Source organism: Plectropomus leopardus, chromosome 9, assembly GCF_026936395.1.
Source record: "Plectropomus leopardus strain MGB_pleo_1.0 chromosome 9, ASM2693639v1, whole genome shotgun sequence".
In the NCBI taxonomy this organism is placed as follows: Eukaryota; Metazoa; Chordata; class Actinopteri; order Perciformes; family Serranidae; genus Plectropomus; species Plectropomus leopardus.
In genome coordinates, this window is record NC_142184.1 from 34386820 (window position 1) to 34407802 (window position 20983).

General features: G+C 38.2%; 1 protein-coding gene across 9 annotated transcripts in view; it reads right to left on the minus strand.

Annotated features, from left to right (window-relative positions):
* The window catches only part of slco4a1 (solute carrier organic anion transporter family, member 4A1), a 49254-nt gene that overhangs the window by 10639 nt on the left and 17632 nt on the right, over nt 1-20983 (minus strand). For 8 of the 9 annotated variants that reach the window (XR_015777569.1, XM_088082600.1, XM_088082598.1 and 5 more), the window contains 10 exons: nt 12682-13839; nt 11050-11140; nt 10288-10409; nt 9992-10103; nt 8271-8425; nt 6006-6276; nt 4340-4502; nt 1980-2155; nt 1255-1319; nt 65-213 (listed from right to left, as the gene is read on the minus strand). Coding sequence is in view for 8 of the 9 variants with exons in the window: in XM_088082600.1 (XP_087938726.1) it covers nt 65-213; nt 1255-1319; nt 1980-2155; nt 4340-4502; nt 6006-6276; nt 8271-8425; nt 9992-10103; nt 10288-10409; nt 11050-11140; nt 12682-13528 (2151 nt within the window). In the remaining variant the exon portion in view is untranslated. Of the gene's footprint in view, nt 1-64; nt 214-1254; nt 1320-1979; nt 2156-4339; nt 4503-6005; nt 6277-8270; nt 8426-9991; nt 10104-10287; nt 10410-11049; nt 11141-12681; nt 13840-17900; nt 18037-20983 lie in introns of those variants that run through there. The other variant, XM_088082601.1, reaches the window with a different exon arrangement.

Genomic DNA, 20983 nt, shown 5'->3' on the forward strand with positions numbered 1-20983 from the left:
AATCAGGTAAAGATCAAATGTAAGCCTGCAGTGAATGGTCACATGGTATGTGTGTGAGTCTTACCTTATAGATGATACCAGCTACTAGTGTGTACTGGCTCATGGCTGAGTTCTGATAGAGGTAGCAAGAGCCCTGCTCTCCACACTTATCCTGCCACAGTAAGCAGGAGATGTCGATCACAGAGCCAAACGCTATGGGTCCTGGAATACCACCTGAGGAGGAACACAGATTGGACACGATCATGGTATCTGTGTGGAGAGAATGAGTTGCTTTTAATTCAGAGGTTAAAGGTCAACTTGAGCTGGGGATACACTCCATGACTTTAACAATCCTAAAAGACTCTGAAAAGACTGTTAGTAAACACTAACCAACTGGCTCCAGCAGATTTTATTTTATTTTATTTTTTTTTGATGACTTAAGAAAAATGGATCATACACTTAAGACAATGCACCTTATTGTCATGACAACACTCGTGAGAGAAATAGTAAAAGGTTTTAATGTTTTTACAATTTGTGTATTTTGCTCTGTTGCAAGGAGTTAGAGGGTGAAATTAATTATGCTTTTGATTTGTTTCGGTTGCAGAGAGTGAGCCGCTGCCCTGGTCTTTTCTTTTGGGATTTATGTTAGTTTTGATTTGGTTTTGCTCACCTCTGCAAACTTTCATGTCTAGGACGTAGTTTATGAATCCCTGGAGTGCCACATCAACAAATAACTCGGAAGAAGAAGAAAAAGAAGAGAAAACAACAAACATGGATACAAGACAGGCAGCAGCACTTTTTGTATGCGGCATCATCTGTGCTGAGAAAGAAAAGAAACAAAGAAAACGCTTTTCGATGAAGTCGTAGCAGGGTAGACAGGGGAGTATGGACTCTACAGACTGCAGAGGGAGCTGGAAGTGAGTGAATTAAGTACCTTCTGGTAACGTAACATACTGGATCCAAGAGAAAACGATGGTCGGTGACCAGTGTACACCACACCACAGCGTCCAGAGCCGACTGACAAATCAAACGTGTTTGATATGCTGTGACTCGTGTTGGGAGGAGTCCATTCTCCTCAAACACTTGCCAATTCGAGTGTGTACCCTGCATACACTTAGAGATTTCTGTGACAACTTGCTGCGCAAACTGGACGTGACTCGAGCTGACTGGTGCAGACTGGGACGGAGTCATCATGATTGTGAAATCCGACAGAAAATCATGTCTAAAGTTGTGTAGTGTATCCCCAGCTTTAGAGAAAGAATACTGTGGACCTACCGAGTGTGCGCACCACAATCCACTGGATCCCGAGTCCAAAGGATCTCTGGCTGTCTGGCACACACCTACACAACACACAGATGGTCAGACATGCAGATGCAATGGATCTCAAACCTCACTTACATATTAAATTTCCACATTTACAGCTTCTTTTGCTGCATTGACTTTGTCTGTTCTGCACAACTGATGATGTCATTTTTACCATATTTGGCATATAGAGAAAATACGCTATTTCCACTAGGTGCACTTTCACAACCAGTGTTGCTGGTAATCATTGTTATATCCCAGGCTGTAAAAAAATAATTTAAAAAAATCTACTTGTATGTATTGCATGTAGTATATTGTATTTTCCATTTAAAAACATAGCGGCATCATGACAAAAACCTGGCATATTTTGATATTTATGATTAGGACTGATGTTAGTTAAAAAATAACTTAATGAAAGTAGAAAATAAAATGAATGTACAATATTTTCTAAAGCTTGTTTTTGAAAAGCGCATTTTGTGTACAGAGCGATGCGAGTTTGTGTAATGTTAAAGTGGGCCTTAAGAGTTCATACAATGTCAGATAAAAACACCAGCATACACAAAGAGCATCATGATGTTACTGTAAATTAGAAGCTGAAAACGTGACATTGCCTAGAAAGGAGTCGAGGAGAGGTGTGCAGATGAGGAGTGTCAAGGTTTTTTTCCCCTCAATCTAATGTCTTCACTGCGGCCACCTACCTCAGTGTGGCAGTGAGTGCTGGGATGCTACAGAGGAAAGTGAAGGAGATGACGATGAAGAGGAAGGAGAGGAAGAGCGGCATGTGGTGGCAGGAGCTGCCACACTTCCCTGTCAGAGCGAAGCCCTCCTCGCCCCACGACACGTTCCCTATAACACAGCTGCACCCAGAGAACACCTAAAAACACAACACCACATGTAAAACAACAGAATGAACCAGATAACGTGATCATGTCAATAGTTCATGAACTCAACATCCCTGTAATTTTCTCATAAATCCAAAGGTCAATGTTTTTTTAATATCACTTCACAACTTATCTTTTAGAATTAGGGAGGTGTAGTATTTTCAGGGGCAGTTTACACAGTAAAGGTTAAATTTTTGTTACAGTTTGGCCTTTCATTCACACAGCAATGGTGTTTTGGGGGCTGGAAAATGCAAACTTTTGAAACTGGGTTCCAGATTCCAATTTTTTTTTAAATACCACCCCTTCTATCGCTGAGTAAATTATGACACAAACACTTTTTCCTTCGATGTTGTATCTTGCCTGGGTATGGTGTTTCACTGAGAAATATGACATGACACTGAATCTAGATACTCTGGAAATGCTGTTTTATCTGGACTTTAATGCAGAGTGATTCAGCTGTTCGACTCTTCTAAACTACTTTACTAATTCTGCTGAATCAATATTAGCAAAGCAGTTTAGATGAGTCTTCTGCTGCCCAAGTGTGCATTGTAAGCTTTTTGATGTTAAGAGAATTAAAATATTAAATACTGGATAATGATACTCGAACTGCTACGTATGAAAGTGTGAGACCTGCAAAGATGGTTAGACATTAATTATGTCAGAGTGAGATATCCAACACAGATGTGAATAACAATATTTCTTGTTTTATATTACAACTCTAATATGATAATATTAAGGACGACTTAATATAACAAGGACATTCATGTTCATGTTCATCTTAACAAATGTGTGTATGCTTTTGGTATCTTGAGTAAAGCTAAATAGCATTAAACTATAATATCATTAAATTCTATGATCTTATAAGTTAGTGTAGCTAGAAAACAGATTTGGAGAGAACAGGTACTCTGCCTGTTTGTTCGTTTGTTTGTTTGCACTGAGATGCCACAGATTGTGCCTGTAATGAAAATGAGTGCCTCTGCTGCAAAATTTTGCATTTTCAGTTACTACTGTCACTGATTATGTAAATGACTATAACTGCATTGAACTCTTTCAGACGCATGACTGCAAAATCTTTTTGCTTAAAATATGTCTTGATACTCTGAGGAGAATATTTTTCTGCAAGAGGGAGATCTTCAGCACAGAGCGGGGCAATCAGAGATACTCATATATCACAATATTTTTGACCAAAATTGTAGGGTTGCGTATAGGTGCTTTTACAAAATATTTACAATGAGATTTTTGATAAATAATCATAAGTACTATAGATATAAAAACTAAGTGGCTAAACTTTAATAGTGTTCTACAAATAATAGAACAGCAAAAAAGTTAAATAAGAATAGCAGTCCTTCCTTGTGTAACTTCATTTTGTGTTCTTTATGTATCGTATAATGTTGTTTTAGAGTTAAATAAATAAATAAATAAATAAGCTTGATTTCTTTCAAAAACATGGAAAGAAAGCAACAAGCCATGAAAGAGTAAATGACCCAAAAATTAACAACAATTTCGTAAAAGGTACAGAAAATAACCTAAAAAAAAGAACAAAAAAGAAGAAAAAATGATTTGGAGAATGGGAGAAATTAGATGAAAAAACACAAAAAAACTTGTACAGAAAACTATATTTAAATATTTTTACATTATTTATTAAAAAATAATATGAAAAAAAATATATATCACTTTCTTTGGGTCATTTTCTTGTTTGTTTGTTTTTTTATTATTATTATTATCATCTTATTTTCAGTCATTTTCTTTTCAGGTAACTTCATGCACCATTTCTTGCTTAGTTGCTCATTGCCCTTTTGCTTTTTGTTTTTGAAATAAAGCGAGCAAATTTCATAAAGTGTCAAAGGGTTAAAAAATACTAGGAGAAATATTGAGCTTTCTTCCTTAAGTGCTCTAGTTTTTAATTACTCTAAAAGTCCAAAGTGCCTCAGATGAGAGAAAATCAGGTGTAATTTCCCTCCAGTGTGTGTGTGTGTACCTGTTTGCCTGTGCAGTGACAGTCAGAGTGTGTGTGTACCTGTTTGCCTGTGCAGTGACAGTCAGAGTGTGTGTGTACCTGTTTGCCTGTGCGGTGACAGTCAGAGTGTGTGTGTGTACCTGTTTGCCTGTGCAGTGACAGTCAGAGTGTGTGTGTACCTGTTTGCCTGTGCAGTGACAGTCAGAGTGTGTGTGTGTACCTGTTTGCCTGTGGAGTGCTCGGTGTGGTTGATAGAGCTGCAGCCGGCGTGGCAGGGCGAGTAATACATGACTCCGTCTGCTCCACACACAGGGTTGTACAGCTCTCTGACGCAGCTGCAGCCGGTATTACAGCCCACCATCAGGTCCTCCTCTAAAGAGGAGCTGCAGACGTGACGAGGACAGAGAGAGAGGAAAGGGAGAGAGAGTGTGTGGAGAAAAAGAGGGAGGAAGAAGGGACAGAGACGCAAACAGACAGAGAATACAATAAGGAGAGAGTGCAAAGAAGGAAGTGATTTATCAGCGTCGATTTGCTTGCTCAAGATTTCTCGTACTGTGTTAAGTACTTTGCTAAGTCATGACTGCCTAAGTCATCATGATGGTAACAATCTAATTACATTAAGACACTGCAAAAGAAGCACATTTAAAAGATTCACAACATGCCAGTATTTCACCAATTATTTGTAAATGAAATGAGATTGAAAAAAAAACAAATCTCAAATAAAATAAAATAAAATAAAATAAAAACTAAATATAATGAAATAAAATAATCTGTTTCCCCCAAGGTCATTGATCCAAAATATTTTTAAAAACATAAATTAAATATATTTCTGAACACTAAATAAGTTATTTGAATATTCATTCGTTAAAAAAAATAAAAAAGGAAGCTGATCTTAGTGATAACGACAACGACATCAATCAACAAATGTATTTACATAGCACTTTTCATACAAACAGACTGTGACACAAAGTGCTTCATATAGTAAACCAGAATCCCCCTGACATGCCACACACACACACACACACACACACACACACACACACACACACACACACAAACAAAACAACAAAACCTTGTGATTAAATAAAGCACAGAAAAACAGAAGTACTCATTAAAATCAGGAACTGAGGAAAATTTATGTAACTGTCGGTGCAACATCAAGTCTCATTTCTTGTTTAAGATCAAGGTGCGTATGGTGAATATTGAAGCAGAAACTGGAAATTTTCATTTTCAAAATTGACTACTTTATATTATAAAATTGAAATAAAAGGAGGTAGGATTTGATAAGTATTCACTTACTCCTACTCCTACTACATGTATCTGAACTGCTGTTCCCATACCGACCAGTCTGAGACTGAGATCTTCAGCTTGCTATATCTCTTCTTCAAAAATCACTTTTGAAGACGTATTTTTATTGAAAGGCATTCTTTTAATTTCTCTTTAAATAAATATATTATTATTAATATATTTTACACTTGAAATTGCACTGCTGTTTTTTTAATTCAACCATTTATTTCTTTTTTCATTTCTCTTTTGTGTGGTTTTTATGTTTTTCTTTTGTATTTGTGTTTTAATTTTTTCCTGTGTGTGTATTTCTGTGATGTGTAAAGCACTTTGTAACATTGGTTTTGATTAGTGCTTTGTAAATAAACTTAACATTTATCATTATTATCATTATTATTATTATTATTATTATTATTACTCATTTTCAGACATGAAATTGATATGTTTCCTTACTGAATATGTGCACATTACCATTTTATTTGGTTTTCCTATTTTCTCTGGCAAGTTCTGAATAAAGATCTAACTAACGTGACTCAAACTGATTCATATTTTTGTCAAAAGACAAAAATGAAACATGAGGTGTAAGCATAAGCACTGCCCACCTGTTCCTGAGGCGCAGCCTGCTGGGTTCATCGTACAGCTCTTTGTACTGGTCCGGCTGGTGTTTCTCCATCAGGTCGTACTGGTACGGTGCCGTGACACCAGCCATGGGTACGTTGGGGCAGTGGATGAGGAAGATGAAGATGGCGAGCAGACTGATCATCGCGCACATCATGCAGAAACGGATGATGCCTCGACAGCGCAGGTTCAGCCGCTTCACGATGTAGCCGCCCAGGAAGGTGCCGCCGCCGCCTGCTGGTACCACCATGTACCCTGGGAGGGAGAAGGGGGGGTACAGCAAGTCAGGCTGCAGGTCCACTCTGAGGCCATTAGCAGAAACTGCACCTTTAACCCATTAACACTCTAAGCTAAACTAAGAAATGCTTTGGCAAAACATTAAACAACATTATAGACCATAGAATATGTTAACGAAATGCATCAATTTATTAAGTAACTTTATACTATAAGGAAATAAAAATAAGATTAAATTTATCAAAAAATATATAAAATATATGGTAAAAACAAATTGTCAATGTGATATAAAAGAAATCTGTTCTCTCCTCCAACATCCCCAGACCTGCCATTCTCAAAGCATCCACTAGAGGTCCTCAGACTCTGCTGCTAGTCCTGCTCACCTGATCGCCCCTCCAACCTGCAGACCTGTTTCCTCTCCACTAAACAGTGTACCTGACTGCCCGGCCTTTCCCGCCCAGCTCATCACCTGCAGCTCATTCAGCTTTTAGCTTTTTTTGCACCAAATATAAAGACGAGTTAAAATAAGTACTAAAATTAGATATGTATGTTTCTGTGGATCATATGAAGGGTATCTAGATGATGTGGTAACTGTGCATTGCTCCTGCTTTGGTTAATGCAAACACGTAATCATTACTTTAAAAAAAATTGTTTTATTGTGGTTATTTTAGCTTTTTTTCTGTTATGCTGATATTTTTCACTATTTAATCTTTTCAGATGATGTATATTTAACCCTTAGGGCCTGCTTTAGCATTACACACAAAATGCTCTTTTCAAAATCAAGCTTTAAAAAATATTATACATTAATGTTATTTTCTATTTTAATTGTGTTTATTTTTTCACCAACATCAATCTTACTAATAAATATCATAAATTCATTCATTTTTGAAATTTTGACCCTTTAAATGCCAGGTTTTTGTCAAGATATCACTATGTTTTTAGATGTAAAAAAAACCAAAACAAAACACAAAAATCTATATTTTATCAATATACTACACTCTAAGTAGATTGTTACTTTTTTTTATTATCACAGCCTGGGATATGTCAATGATTTGCGGCAAAATTGATTTTTATACGTTACTGTTTTTTGTGCAGTGTCCAATACTCACACTCATATCCCTCTGGACACAAAATACACTTTTCAAAATCAGGCCATAAAAAATACTATACATTAATAACATTTTCTACTTTCATTAAGTTATTTTTTTCAGTCAGTCCTAATCATAAATATCAAATATCTATCTTTAATACTTTTCTAAGTTTTAATTCCTTAAATGCCAGGTTTTTGTCATGATGCTACTACGTTTTTAGATGGAAAAAAACACACACACAAACATAAATTATTTTCAATATACAACATGCGAAGCAGTTTTTCTTTTTACTTAACTTTTAAAATGTAATTTAAATTTAAATTTAAATGTAATGTTTAAATTTTAAAAATTTAAAATGTATTATTATTACTATTATTATTATTATTATTATTATTATTATCACAGCCTGAATATGTCAATGATTTGCAGCAACATTGATTGTGTCAGTGCATCTAGCGGAAATAGCATTTATTTTCTCCATATGCCAAATATTGTAACAATAATATCATCAGGTGGAAAATATTAAAAATGACAAATTCCGAGGCCCAGAATGATACCTAGACATAAAACAACACATAGCATTTTTTGCACTTAACAGTATGAATGTAACAATCTATTTACACAGTGTATTTTAGACTTATTGTGGGAGCTGAACTGGAAATTCCAAGATCAAACAAAATTACACAGTACTGCCAAAACATATACCACATGCACGAACACCAAACACGCCAAACATATCGTAAAATGAAGGATGAAAAGCATGTAAAGTGTGCTTCCAAAGCAACAAAAGTCTGTCCTGACAGTTTTTATTTCCCATCACAGATGAGAAATAAAAATATACTGAGCTGAGAAGCCTTTAAAATAAATTTGGAGTTTGCTTTGGACTATGTAATATATGATTTCGCCTCTTCATTCATCACTCACCGAACCATGTGGCAGCCTCCGATGCACTCAGACTGAACTGTGACTCTAAGAACTTTGGGCCAAAGGTGGACATGCCAGCAATAAGGGTGGCCTCGGTGGCTCCGGCCATGCACAGGAACAGGAAGGTGGGATTCTTTAAGAGGAGCAGCACAGACCTGGAGAGGAGGAGGAGGAGAGGAGTGTGTCCAACTAACTGAATAAACTCGAGCTTCCTTTTTAATTAAAGCAGGCCGCTCTAATCTCAACAGCCTGGAGACGCTCCTAATGCAGATAAACACTGACTGCACCAGATCCAGAGATATATACATGTTACATAATACGCCATGATTATCGCCTTACTCTGTCTCTGTAATCCCCTGTGCTACAGTGCTGACATCACACCGTGAATGCGGGCTTGTAGTAAACACAGTTGTAAACTGAAAAGAGGCATGGCCGTCACTCTTCTACAGTCATAACAAGCTGCTCTAAAAACAGCCTGCCTGGGAATGTGACATTTATTTCCTTTATATTAGAATCTGTTGATGGAAGGATGGGTGTGGGACACAAAACAATCCACTGCAATGTCATGAGAGTTAATAAATGGATATTTTCAGCACTTAGAAATAGAGAAACCCGTCAGAACCTGTATACTACAAAAGGGTTATTTAACAGTCATTACTTTTTAGAGGGGATTTATCAGTTTTTTATGTCTCACACGAGCCCTTTTTTACACAGAGATTGCGCTGTAGAGCCGCTACATAGTCCCTTATTTGTACCGCCTTTGTATTTTTACACAGATCCAAAAACTGCAAAATAATACTGCACCAGTGCGTGAATCAAGACAGCATGCCAGCATTGTGGAAACAAAAGAGGCCTTTAACACAACAGCGTCAGCCTCCAGTGTGACATATAAAGTTTGCATCTGCAATGCTTTATAATCAATAACAATGGCATAACAAGGCAATAACAATCATTTACCATCTCTGTTACATGGTAGCTGATCTCGTCCTCTGCTTTGAGATTAAGGAGCTCTCGAATCTCATTGTTTTCCAAATTTGTGGACATTTACAGCTGCTTTTCTTCTTCTTTGAGTAAGTTGTTAAATGCCTCTAGCTGTTTTTTGTGTTTCCCATGGTGGGTGCCCATATATGTCATCAAAACTTGGGATGCACCAATCGGATACTGAGATCAGATATTGGTCTCGATTTTGACAAAATGATTATATTGACTCTATACCACTTTTTTACTGCAGTTTAAAAGTCTCTCTCTGTCACAGAGATGAATAAAGCAATAAGATGACTTGGTTAGCTTTAGAAATAAATGATCATGTTCAGGTTAAATAAGTACGTTGCTACTTAAAGTAGGTTAATGAGCCACATGACACATATATCACCTGACATTTTGGCGGTAACGAAAACGGGACATAAACAGCATCTCCTGGGTGAAAGTTGTGCTTTTTTTAAACAGGAACTCCATATTCAGAGCTCGTCCTGTCAGTCTGTGAAGCTAATATTAGCATTAGCTTCAAAGACTAACAGAACAGGTGTTTCCTGTGTGTTTCCGCACCACTTTTGTGATTTATGGCATAAAAACAACTCGTCATGTCGATGCTCTGACTTGTTCTGGTTTGCTTTCCAGCTCACATGTGCCCACACAGGTCATGAAGGTGTCATGTGTGTCTATGATGTAATTTGTACTGTATCAAAAGTAACTACTCTACTGTCCTCTTCTTATGAAAGTACCTTGGCATGTCTTTGACCGATTTGCCAAACTGAGGGTCCGAGGCTGTGGTGTGGCTTCCATCCTTCAGCTGGTGGGCTTCAGACACCCGCATGGCCACATACTCCTGAGAGCCTGCAGGAGATGCACAGGTAGTGAGGAAGTGAGATTGTGAGTGACATTTGCTGACAACACACTTTCAATTTTTACCTCTGTTTAAAATGCAAAGTTCATGTGAATGCTTTGTGTGTGTGTGTGTGTGTGTGTGTGTGTGTGTGTGTGTGCGTGTATGTGTTTGTGCAGTAGCCAGTGGTGGTACCTGGAAGCTGTCGTGGGTAGCCCAGGATGGGGAATGCTATCAGTAGCGCCGCTGCTCCTCCTGCTAGGAAGCCAATCCACCAAGCTCCGACCCACAGAGGGTTCTCTGGAGTCATCTCTGTCCTGTCACAACACAGAAACAAAAACACACACATATATCACTTGACATTTTTATTTACGTCAAATAGCATATACACTGATTAAATTTCAGGCAGGTATAAAGGTATTGAACATTACATACTGCCCAAGCCTATACTCTAGTATGTTTATACTACTATATTCTAGTTTGATAATACTGGTTTGGCCTTTCATTCACATTCACACAGTGTTTTAGGGGCCTGAAAACACAACCTTTAAAAAATCGGGTTCCAGAGTGTAACCATTTGAAAACACAACCCCCTCAGTCACCGTGTAAAGTGGCAATCCTGTGAGAACAGTGACATCATGGCTGCACTTTGTGCATGCACCAGGTGTTCTTCTATGGTGTGTCATCACAAAGTTACATTGCCAACTATTGGCCTGGCATGCATACTGCAGCATTTTGGGTTGTGTTTGTGGATCCGTGTAAACGAGGATCGTTCCCACAAGGTTATCATATGAAGACAATTGGTTTTTTTTTCAATGCAAAGGAAAGACTTTTCCAATTTTAGTATGGTCATTTTCATCTAAACATGGCCTTAGACAAGTCTGTTCTTTTCTAACACGCTCTAGTTTGTTCATTCTACTGGGTTCTCATCCATTCTGTCATCCACAGCAGACTCACGTCAGGTGGATCTCGGTGTAAATGTTGAGGAAGTATCCTCCCAGAAGGTAGCCCGCTGCCGGACCCACAATGGCTGCTGTGTAAAAGATCCCTGGGGGGGGGGTTGAGCACAGGAACAGAGTCAGGTCATGGGTGTGTCAATACAGTAACTGTCTACTTCCTGTTTCCTACAGGTTAAAAGGTCCCCATTGTTCTTCACCGGGCTCTGTGTCTACACAGTTTATGTTTCATGAGTAAAAAAAGGATCTTGATGTTAGAGATTATGTATTTGTGTGTGTGTGTGTGTGAGTGTGTGTTTGTGTGCTTTGAGGGAGCATTTCTCTGAGTGGGTTACACTATGCTCTACAGCTGCTTGAAATGGGCACAGTGACAATATTGAACATTATGGAAGATGAATTGGACGTGACAGCTGAAAGAGAGATTCAGCAGCTTCACTGCTTCATATGTGTGTATCTGTGCACACATGGCATATTTAGTTGTTTCTACACAATAAGCTCTTTCATGTGTATCCAGTTCTCAGTATCAGAGGTTACAACAGTACTGTGATTGTTGTCATTAGAGAGACACATTTTCACTTTATTTGATCCTAGATGAGAGTATCACAGCAGCTGCCCATATTCAACTATGTCACAACATAAAATACTTAAACTTGTAAACAGTAAAAATAAAAACGATGAAGAGGAAAGATGGAAAAAGTGTCACTTTCAACTGTAGCAGTTAGAGTACACATCAATGTGTCAACTATGTCAACATGACAGCTCCCCCAAAGTGAGGCTATTTAATATTGATCACCCCTGGTGACTGAGTGCAGTATAGGTCATACAGTGTTTATTTTTAATGAGGCGTTAATGAGTTATTAAATTATACAAAAGGGGGCTTCTCTGCCATAACTGACAGCTGGGATAGCCAATCAGTGTGCTATATATATATATATATATATATATATATATATATATATATATATATATATATATATATATAAAATATATAAAATATATATTTCTGTATACATAAATGGAAACCTTAACTATTTTTTCAACTCTAGTCTGGTAAATTATTTAAAATCTTAAATAATCTGCCAGAGTGCATAAAAAGCATCAGAGCAGAGCTTTCTGGGGGATTTCCTGGGCCCCCTACAGGAGATTGATGCTAAGCCCCCAATATCTTTCAGTCCTAGAAACACTCCTGCAAAGCTAAGAGTAGCAATGTTAGTATAATGTGAAAATATCAAATTATACTAATTTTTCACAACAAACTCTAGACCTATAGTTCTGATCTACAAAGGTTTGAATAAGATTTATACCGTGTGCCTGTCACATACTTTAACCACCTTTATTAACATATATAACAAGGATTCTGTCCCTTGGGATTTGAAAGTTACATTATTTTAAACAATTTTAGATTTAGACACATGAAGGTCAGCCAGAGGTCAGTGTGTCAAATCTGCCTCACATTTTGAGACAGAAGGAAGCACAAATGAATGAGCAAAATAACTCAACATGCAAATAAAGTAGTCAGTTACAAAGAGATGCTAACTTTAATAACATGTTTAAAATCACTTCTTCCATTAGTAAGTCATGGTTGCATCAAACAGCGTAACCTCGAAACACACTGTACTAAATGATGACTCACCAATATAAACAGGCGCATAGTTGGACTTGACATTCTCATCCAGGTATGTGACTCCTAACGTGTAGAGCGGCGTAGCACCCACACCGTGCAGAAACTGGCCAAGCATGAAGACAAAACGATAGCTGGACAGTCCTCCGCCCTCCCTGTCCTGGCACGGGCTGGTGCGGTTGGCAGAGCACAGTCCTGTTCTCTCGGGCAGGCTGACCTGGTACGGGGGCGTGGTGAAGTGAGGCAAGGCAAAAACCAGAGAACCCAATGCCATGATCAGCACCCCCCATCCTAGCCAGCGAGGCTTGTGTCCCGTGCCGCCAAAGTAGCTGACGAAAGCCAGGCAGATGCAGGCGGCGATGTCGTAGGAGCTGGCGATGAGGCCGGCCTGGTAGCTGCGCAGGTCAAAGCGCCTCTCGATGGAGGTCACCACCGTGTTGATGAAGCCATTGATGATCATCCCCTGGAGGAAAGAGGCTACGCAGAGGAAGAAGAGCACCCAGCGAGGGGTGTTGAAGACTTGGATAGCTTTGGGCGTCAGAGCCCCCCACCCACACAACTGATCTGAGTCGGTGGAGATCAGCTTTAACCCCATGGGGGTCTGCGCATGAGGTCTGGTTTCCACCCCATACAGCTGACCTGGGAGCGTGGAGGCCCCGGTGAAGATGCAGGGCCGAATAGGGCCATCATCTCCAGGGCTGCCGGGGCTTCTGGGTCCTGAGCCTATTGGGCTACCTGTCTGGGAGTCCGGCGGGCTCGGGGTATCCAGACAGGGGCCCCCGGTCAGAGGACAGTCCTGAAGGTCCAGGAGCTCCTGCTTGGAGCTAAAGGAGGCGTCGGCATTTAGCAAGACGGGCATTTCCCCTCTGAGGGGCACTGTGAGGGTTCTGCCGCACAGAGGGAGGGCAGATTCGAGATAAAGTGATCTGTTTGAAACTGCAGGGTAGAAAGAGGAAATCAGCTGAGGCTGGGGTTGGGGGGGTGGAGGGGGGGCTCTCTGCAGTCAGGGCTCTGTCAGGCTCGTCTCTGTCCGGATCTCTTCTTGGCTGGTGTGTCGTGCTCCATGTGTCCACACAGCTGAATATTTACTAAGGCTCCTCAGGCGCTCTATCTGTACAAGGCTGCACAGGCTGTAAAGACCTCTTCATATTGACGTTGAGTGGTGGCATCCTACAGAGAGCAAAGAGAAAGAGATGTGATAAATTAACACTGGGGTGACATATTTTTTCTTGTGCTGCTTTCAGATGCCTTTCACAAGTATTTTAACCTGTGAAACCTGTGCAAATTGGTGCAATTTCTTTCAAAAATATGGAAAAAAAGGCAATGAGCAACTTAGTGTTAAATATTCCAAAAAAACTGCAAGAAATTATAAGAAATTCATCACCAGTCCTTATAATTACATATTCAAATTTATGTTAGAGAATTATAAGCACTTTTTTAATTTTGTTGTCCTAGTTTTTTTTTCTTCTTTCTGTACTTTACTTCAACTTTTCAGGTAATTTTCTTGTTATTATTTCTTGCTCATTTGGGGATAATTTCTTCTTTTGCTGCTCATTGCCTATTTAAAAATAAAAGAAAGAAGACAAGCGAGTTTGCTTGGGTTTCAAAGGGTTAACCAACCAATAGGTTTTAATAATGAACTTAATGAGGATTTTAATCATTGTATGAATGATGCATATTAATTTGTCACAGAGACACAACTGAGAACATGTTTAAACCTTTATGGCCCATACCGTGAATAAAGCAACTTAAAAGTTTATTTAGATTTTTTTTTTTCTGTCTTTGAGGCTATAATAATAAAAATTAATATCTATTATTTAAACAGACCTCAGACCAGTTCTTTTTTTGTTGTTATTTTTAAAATAGGCCTTGACCAAATGGTTGAGTAGCCGTGCATGGTAATGGTAAAACAGAAAGAAAACAATCAAAATTATTCATGATTCGCTGTTATAATGCTTATAATATATTACTATGCCTGTATATATCTACATGTGACGGAATTATTTTACCATAGATAGATAGATAGATAGATAGATAGATAGATAGATAGATAGATGGATAGAGAGGATAACATGAATTATTATGAGTGTATTATTTAACAACAATAAATGATTGGAAGTTGATTTATATCTTTTTTATTACATTAGCTTAGCTTCACTACCTTACCATAAAATGAACCACTGGGTGGAGCATATTTAAAAAATATCTATTTGACCCTTATTAGATCTTTTCTTTTCTATAAAGTTACATAAATCTGTTTGGTATGACTTCTGAAACAAAGAGCCCTCACGTGACTTTTTTTGTTACAAACTTCCTGTAGGAGGCAAACTGAAACGCCTACTCTTTAAAAACACAGTGACATCTAGTGGATTTCTTTAGCATAACATACCGAAACAGAATGGTAGGGATAGCTCAATCAGTTTTTTTTTTTTTCATTTAGATAATGTGGCTCAAAATGTGCTCTGGCAAACGGATGAGCAATACGTCAATGGGATAACCAAGAAAAGGTATCCGCAAGCCTTTTATCCGACTGGAAAGATTTTGATCCTCACATCAAGACATCAGAACAGATTTTTGATGGAAATGTTATACCTGTCTGTGTTAATTGGTGCTGCCTAATACATTAGGTGTTTTTTTTTGTTTGTTTGTTTTTTTCACCACATATGGATGCCAGGGCAGTCAATCACATGCACACACAAACACACACCTACACACACACACACACACACACACACACACACACACACACACACACACACACACAAGCATGGGTATGCAAGTCTTGGTACCTCTTGTGCACAATGCCACAATACAGAGCATGGACTCAGCCCCCTATAGCAACTCTTTAATTACCAACACAAAGACACTTGTGAATCAATACACAAACACGCATGCTTACACACACAACCTATAACACCTCTGAAAAAACACACCAGTAATGAACCATAACATGCACTTTCTGCTCCAGCTAGCACAATCACACCACACAGCTTTCATTAACACCATCATAATAGCAGCTGTTGTATAACAAAATGTCATAATCAGTGCAGCTTGAGACAAAAACTCACTAATTTAATAATAAATGTAATATTAAGGCCACTGTATAAATGCATATATAACTCATTATGGCATATTAAAATTTACTTAGATGGTGTTCACACTTCATTTCTATAATCCAGGAGTCTGAACTGATGCTGCCATTAAAAACAGAATAGGCAACTTTTTATTATTTGATGAGTAAGGGTGTGCCAGATTCTTATTGTCCACCATAACACATCATTTTACATATATTTTAATAATATTGTGATAATAGTAATATACAATTTTTTTATACATACTGTCATCATATCTTTACGCACAATGCAAACAGGCATGGCTGAAAGCTAGATTGCTGCCTTACAACAATGATAGTCCTGAGTTCACATCATTCCAAAATGATGTATGTGTAAAAAAATGTATAAAAAGAATGGATGTCACCACCCACGTGGATTCCTGCATAAAAGCCATCTTTGATTTTTGGAGCCAGAACTGTACATATCTGGACAGAAAGGTGTAGCTAACACAAGCTGCTCGCTTGGTTAGCGCAGTGTATTTAAGGTTCTTTTTTTTGCTAGCAAAAATGGGTTAAAACCATGAAAGCACAATGAACTTACCAGAAAAACTCAATGCCTGATCAGGTCTTTTAGTTCAACAAAATGCAAAACAAGACTTTTTCTAAACAACCAAAATGTTACAATTAACTTCCATGAACTGAAAGCACACTAAAGAACATTTCAGAGTTCACAGTGGGCTATTTATTAATGTATTATATATATTAGAACAAAACACGAAAGTCTCTAAAAATTGCGTTTACCACAGACCTTATTTTAGGCATCAAAGCCAAAAACTCATTGACTTTGAGACGATGGAACAAGGAGTGCTAAGATGCTAACACATTTCTGGGTTTTAAGACTCATTTCTGAGGCACTCACTCTATAGTATTGAAACTGGTGAGTTTTATATAAATTCAACCCCATACAGTTATCCTTTAATATTTAGAGACCAAAACTGTTTCTTGTACTAGAGGCACAGACCTTATTTCAGGGATTGAATCCAAAAAGCCATTCAAAAAACCCATTGACTTTGAGACAATGAAACAAGGACTGCTAACATGCTAACTCATTTCCGGGTTTTAGGACATTTCTGCGGCACTCGATAGTATTGGTGAGTTATATAAAATGCCAACTCAATATAGTTAATATTAAAGCTATAGAGACCAAAATTGTTTTCTGTACCATGCTGTAAACGTTTATTTTGCTATAAAGTTGGGCATATTAACATGAGGGTCCATGGACCTTGACCTTGGCTTTATTTCTCAGCTGCAGATGTTGCTAGTTTGTATGATCTACATTAAAGGGTTAAATCACTTGTTTTATTGGAGATAACATAAAAATATCCTCTGACGTAATTTACACTTTTTTCACCTTAAAACATTTGTTATTTTGCTGCTAGAAGCTGTAATGTTTTTCTCCAGCAGTCTTAGTAAATGTTTGCCTAACATTGAACCCTAACATTCCATATAAGTATGCCAAGTGAATAATCAACCTGTAACATTGCCAATAACATTTAAAAGAAGTAGAAAATCGTTGAGTCATTTCCTCATAAAATCAATTGCAAGTAAACATGTTTTCTGATACACACCTCAATGTAAAAAAACAGCATAGTATGTAATGTAACTGGTAACCTGCTGCTCTACAGAAATATATAACCTTCAAAAAAAAAAAAGACATTTACTAACTTTTTGTGTATATGACACGCACCGCAACCGTGAATAAACGTTGTTATAAAATATTAGAAAGCTAATAGAAGAAGATTTGAACTTGACACCCCAAGATACCATCCATAATGTTTAAACCTTTGGAACCTGAGCAAATTGGTTTGAAATTAGTAGTTACAAAAGAATTACCTGAAAATCGGCAAAAAAAGAGATAGTTGATCATTTCCTTTTTCTGTATGTTTTTGAAAGAAATTACAAAAAAAATGCATTCAGATTTCAAAGAATTAAAATCACTGATTCCAAAGTAGCTCTTGTACTACACTGATGAAAACTACTTTTCTCTCCCTAAAATGTTCACACATAACACATTAACTGCAGCAGACTACAATTATAATACTATTAATATAACAACCTTCAAAAATTCTACTTAATCACAAATGCAAAGCTCTAAATATACAATAAGTCAAATTATTACCTCAATTCCCAACAGGTCTGCTGACTTTTACATGAAACAATTACAGACAGCATGAAAGAGACAGGGTAACATGAAGATGGGGAGTCAGAGAGTGGTGTCCATGCTAGCTCCTAAGCCTGTCTCTCAAAGCCTCTTATAGTCTAGCGCTGAGGCAGCACATCAGTACATCCACCGCCCCATCAGTGGAGTCCTGCAGGCAGTCTGGAGGGAGGGCGGTAACCCCCCTCCCATTCACATAATCCACCTGTTACAGAATTGCACTGGAACTTTGCTGCCTCCTGCTGGACTCAAACTGTATTGTTTGGTGACTTGGTGACAAGTAGGGGACTTGACTCAGCTACTTGTGTAGCTGACAGAATTTTGCACTCTAACAGTTCCTTACACTTACACACAATGAAGTTCAAAATTAAGCAAAAAAATAATAATCAGGTTATATTATGGCTGTCATTTTTTATTGAAATGTGTAAAGGGGGGGGATTATTTGCATTTTAGTACACTGTGCTGTTGTTGTTCTTTTCAGTAACGCAAAATGCAAAAAAATTGTGAGCTGTAATGAGTAAATAAAAATGAATGTCTGGAAGCATTTTGGATTCAACACCACTGATTGAAAAATCAGTAATGCCCTAATAGAGTGGTGAAATAATGAATCCTAAAACACGGAAGTGTGTCAGCCTTTTAGCTCTTCCAGTTCCCTCGTCTTAAAGTCTATGGGTTTTTTGTATGTGTTTCCAGTAAAATGCCTTTAAAAAGGTTTGTGGTTAAAGACAGGCTGTAGATATTTAGAAAACAACATAAAATACGTCTGCTTAAACCTGATTTTTGAACTTTTAAGGTTTTATTCTTCTCAAAAAAGGCGGTTGCTAATAGCGTTTGTTGGGGACGTTAGACATCATCACACCGGACACAGAAACTCATTAAACCCACTTGTCCGCCTTTACAGCTTTACAGAGTCGCACTCGAACTTGTAGATTTATCTGTTTATAATATTTTTCTATCGTGTTTTAACGTGTTTTAACAGTGTTTGTAGTTGTGACATTTAACTCGTGCGACCGCAATGTAGTTTGTGTATAGCCTAACAATAGCTTTTTGCTTCTGGTGATTTCATTTAAGCTTCAAAACACACAAAAGTGTCGTTCATCTGTGAAGATTATCATGCTAAACAAAACCTGTAAGTCTCATACCCTTGTGTTCGTCAGAGAGGTTATTTTTGGCGATAGTCAAAAATCCCATTCAAAAATCCTATAAGGTTTTTGACGAGGGGACCAGTGCGATGCCAACTTCCTGGTTGGCCTGAAAAAAAAACCCATCATCCCTTCACCACTCTATATCAGGTTGATCATGCAGCCCCTTCTTATCCCCAGGTCATCAAATACAGACACCCCTCAGCGTGTGATATCGGCACCAAAGGCACCCTTTGGTGACGGGGCTTTCAGCTAACGTCTTAACACATTTGCAGCAATACTTGACACACAAAACAAATAGTTTCAAGAGTTAGAGGGTCCGAACGAGAGGGAGGGGATGACTCAGTCAAAAAAAAACCTTTCACACAAGACTTTCACACAGGAGACCACTGTTTGCATCCCATGTGAAACCAAAAGTCAGGCTGTTTTAAAATAAGCCTACATAATTTCCGCATGGTTGTTGCACATCACTCGGATGATGCCTTCGTTGTAATGTAAAAAATGTACTTATTTTAACCCAAAACATTTTTTTTTTAATCTAACCAAATACATTTGTTTCCTAAACCAAACCTCAACCATGAGTTACAATGTGTTTCATTTGTGCGTCACATGGAGGGTGTCCTGTGTTAGTATGAGATGCCAAAAAGCGTCAATGCATCTACATTTGTCAAACTGGTAACAGGAACCGGTCGATTGACAGCCCAACCCGGCTGATGTAGGCCATCAGGTTGGATTGGGACTAAAAAAATAATGCTGTATGCCATGTAGTGAGTCAGTGTGGACAAAGGAATCCCAACATATACCAACTGAAAGTCTGGCTTTTTTTTTCCTTTCTATGACCATCTCCGTCATATTCGTGAATTTGACCAATAGGAGCAGAGAGTACTGGTCCATGGGCAAATAAAAACACGTTGAAGCAAAAGACAAATGATGATGTTGGTGACGCTGAACCCAAAACAAATATTGGGCTCTAACTAACCTGTTAGACCAACTGTAGCCCAATTCAGCAGACGAAGGGGATGGATCGAAACGACAATAGTTCATTTTATCCAATATAGTGTGTTATAGTGGATAACAGAATCCCAACACATCCTGACAAAATGCCTAGCATGTTCAAAATGTTTTTCTTTTCATGACATGTTCTCTTATGTCCAAGACTTTGACCAATAGGAGAACAGAGTTCCACGCACAACTGAAAACATAGCATTGCAAAAGAGGAATTATGTTGTTGGTGCTTGGTAAAAGGAAATACTCTCTCGCAGCCATACCTCTTTTCTTTTAACTGATAACTACAACTTTTAGCACTGAACCTATAAAAAGCAGTCTTTAAAACAATTGGCAGAAAGCTACCGCAGCTCATTATTCTGTATCTTCGCTGAGCACAGAATACCAGAGGGTCCTGACAAGCAAAAGCTGTTTGCTGAACAACAGAAAATGAATAGGACTATCCAACCATGCCGCTGTGAGCTGTTGTCTATTCAGCTCATCACTCATGATAAGTGCGAATAATAAGGTTTGGGAGGGAAGCCAGAGCATGAAATTCAATTAAAATCTTATTCTGTTTAATTGACAGGTTGATGGATGGCCAAATGAAATTAGACCTTCTTTCTTGTCTGAGGTGGTCTGAGGTGGCGATGGAGGTGAACTCAGTCTAAAGTCAAAGGAATTTACGAGGTGAGAGTAGGTTTTATAAGGTATCATAAGAGGCAGGGGAGGGAGGGGTGAGTGCATCATTATCTGGGGAGATGACCAGAGGTGGGAGAGCCTTGAAAGTTGAACCAGTGCACTCTGTTAACAATGCACTATGGTGAGATAATACCCTCCTGTTCTGCTGTTTGTTGTTCTGTCCCTGGTTGCTTATGAACCAAACAAAGCCAGAAATTGAAAAGTTCTCACCGAGTT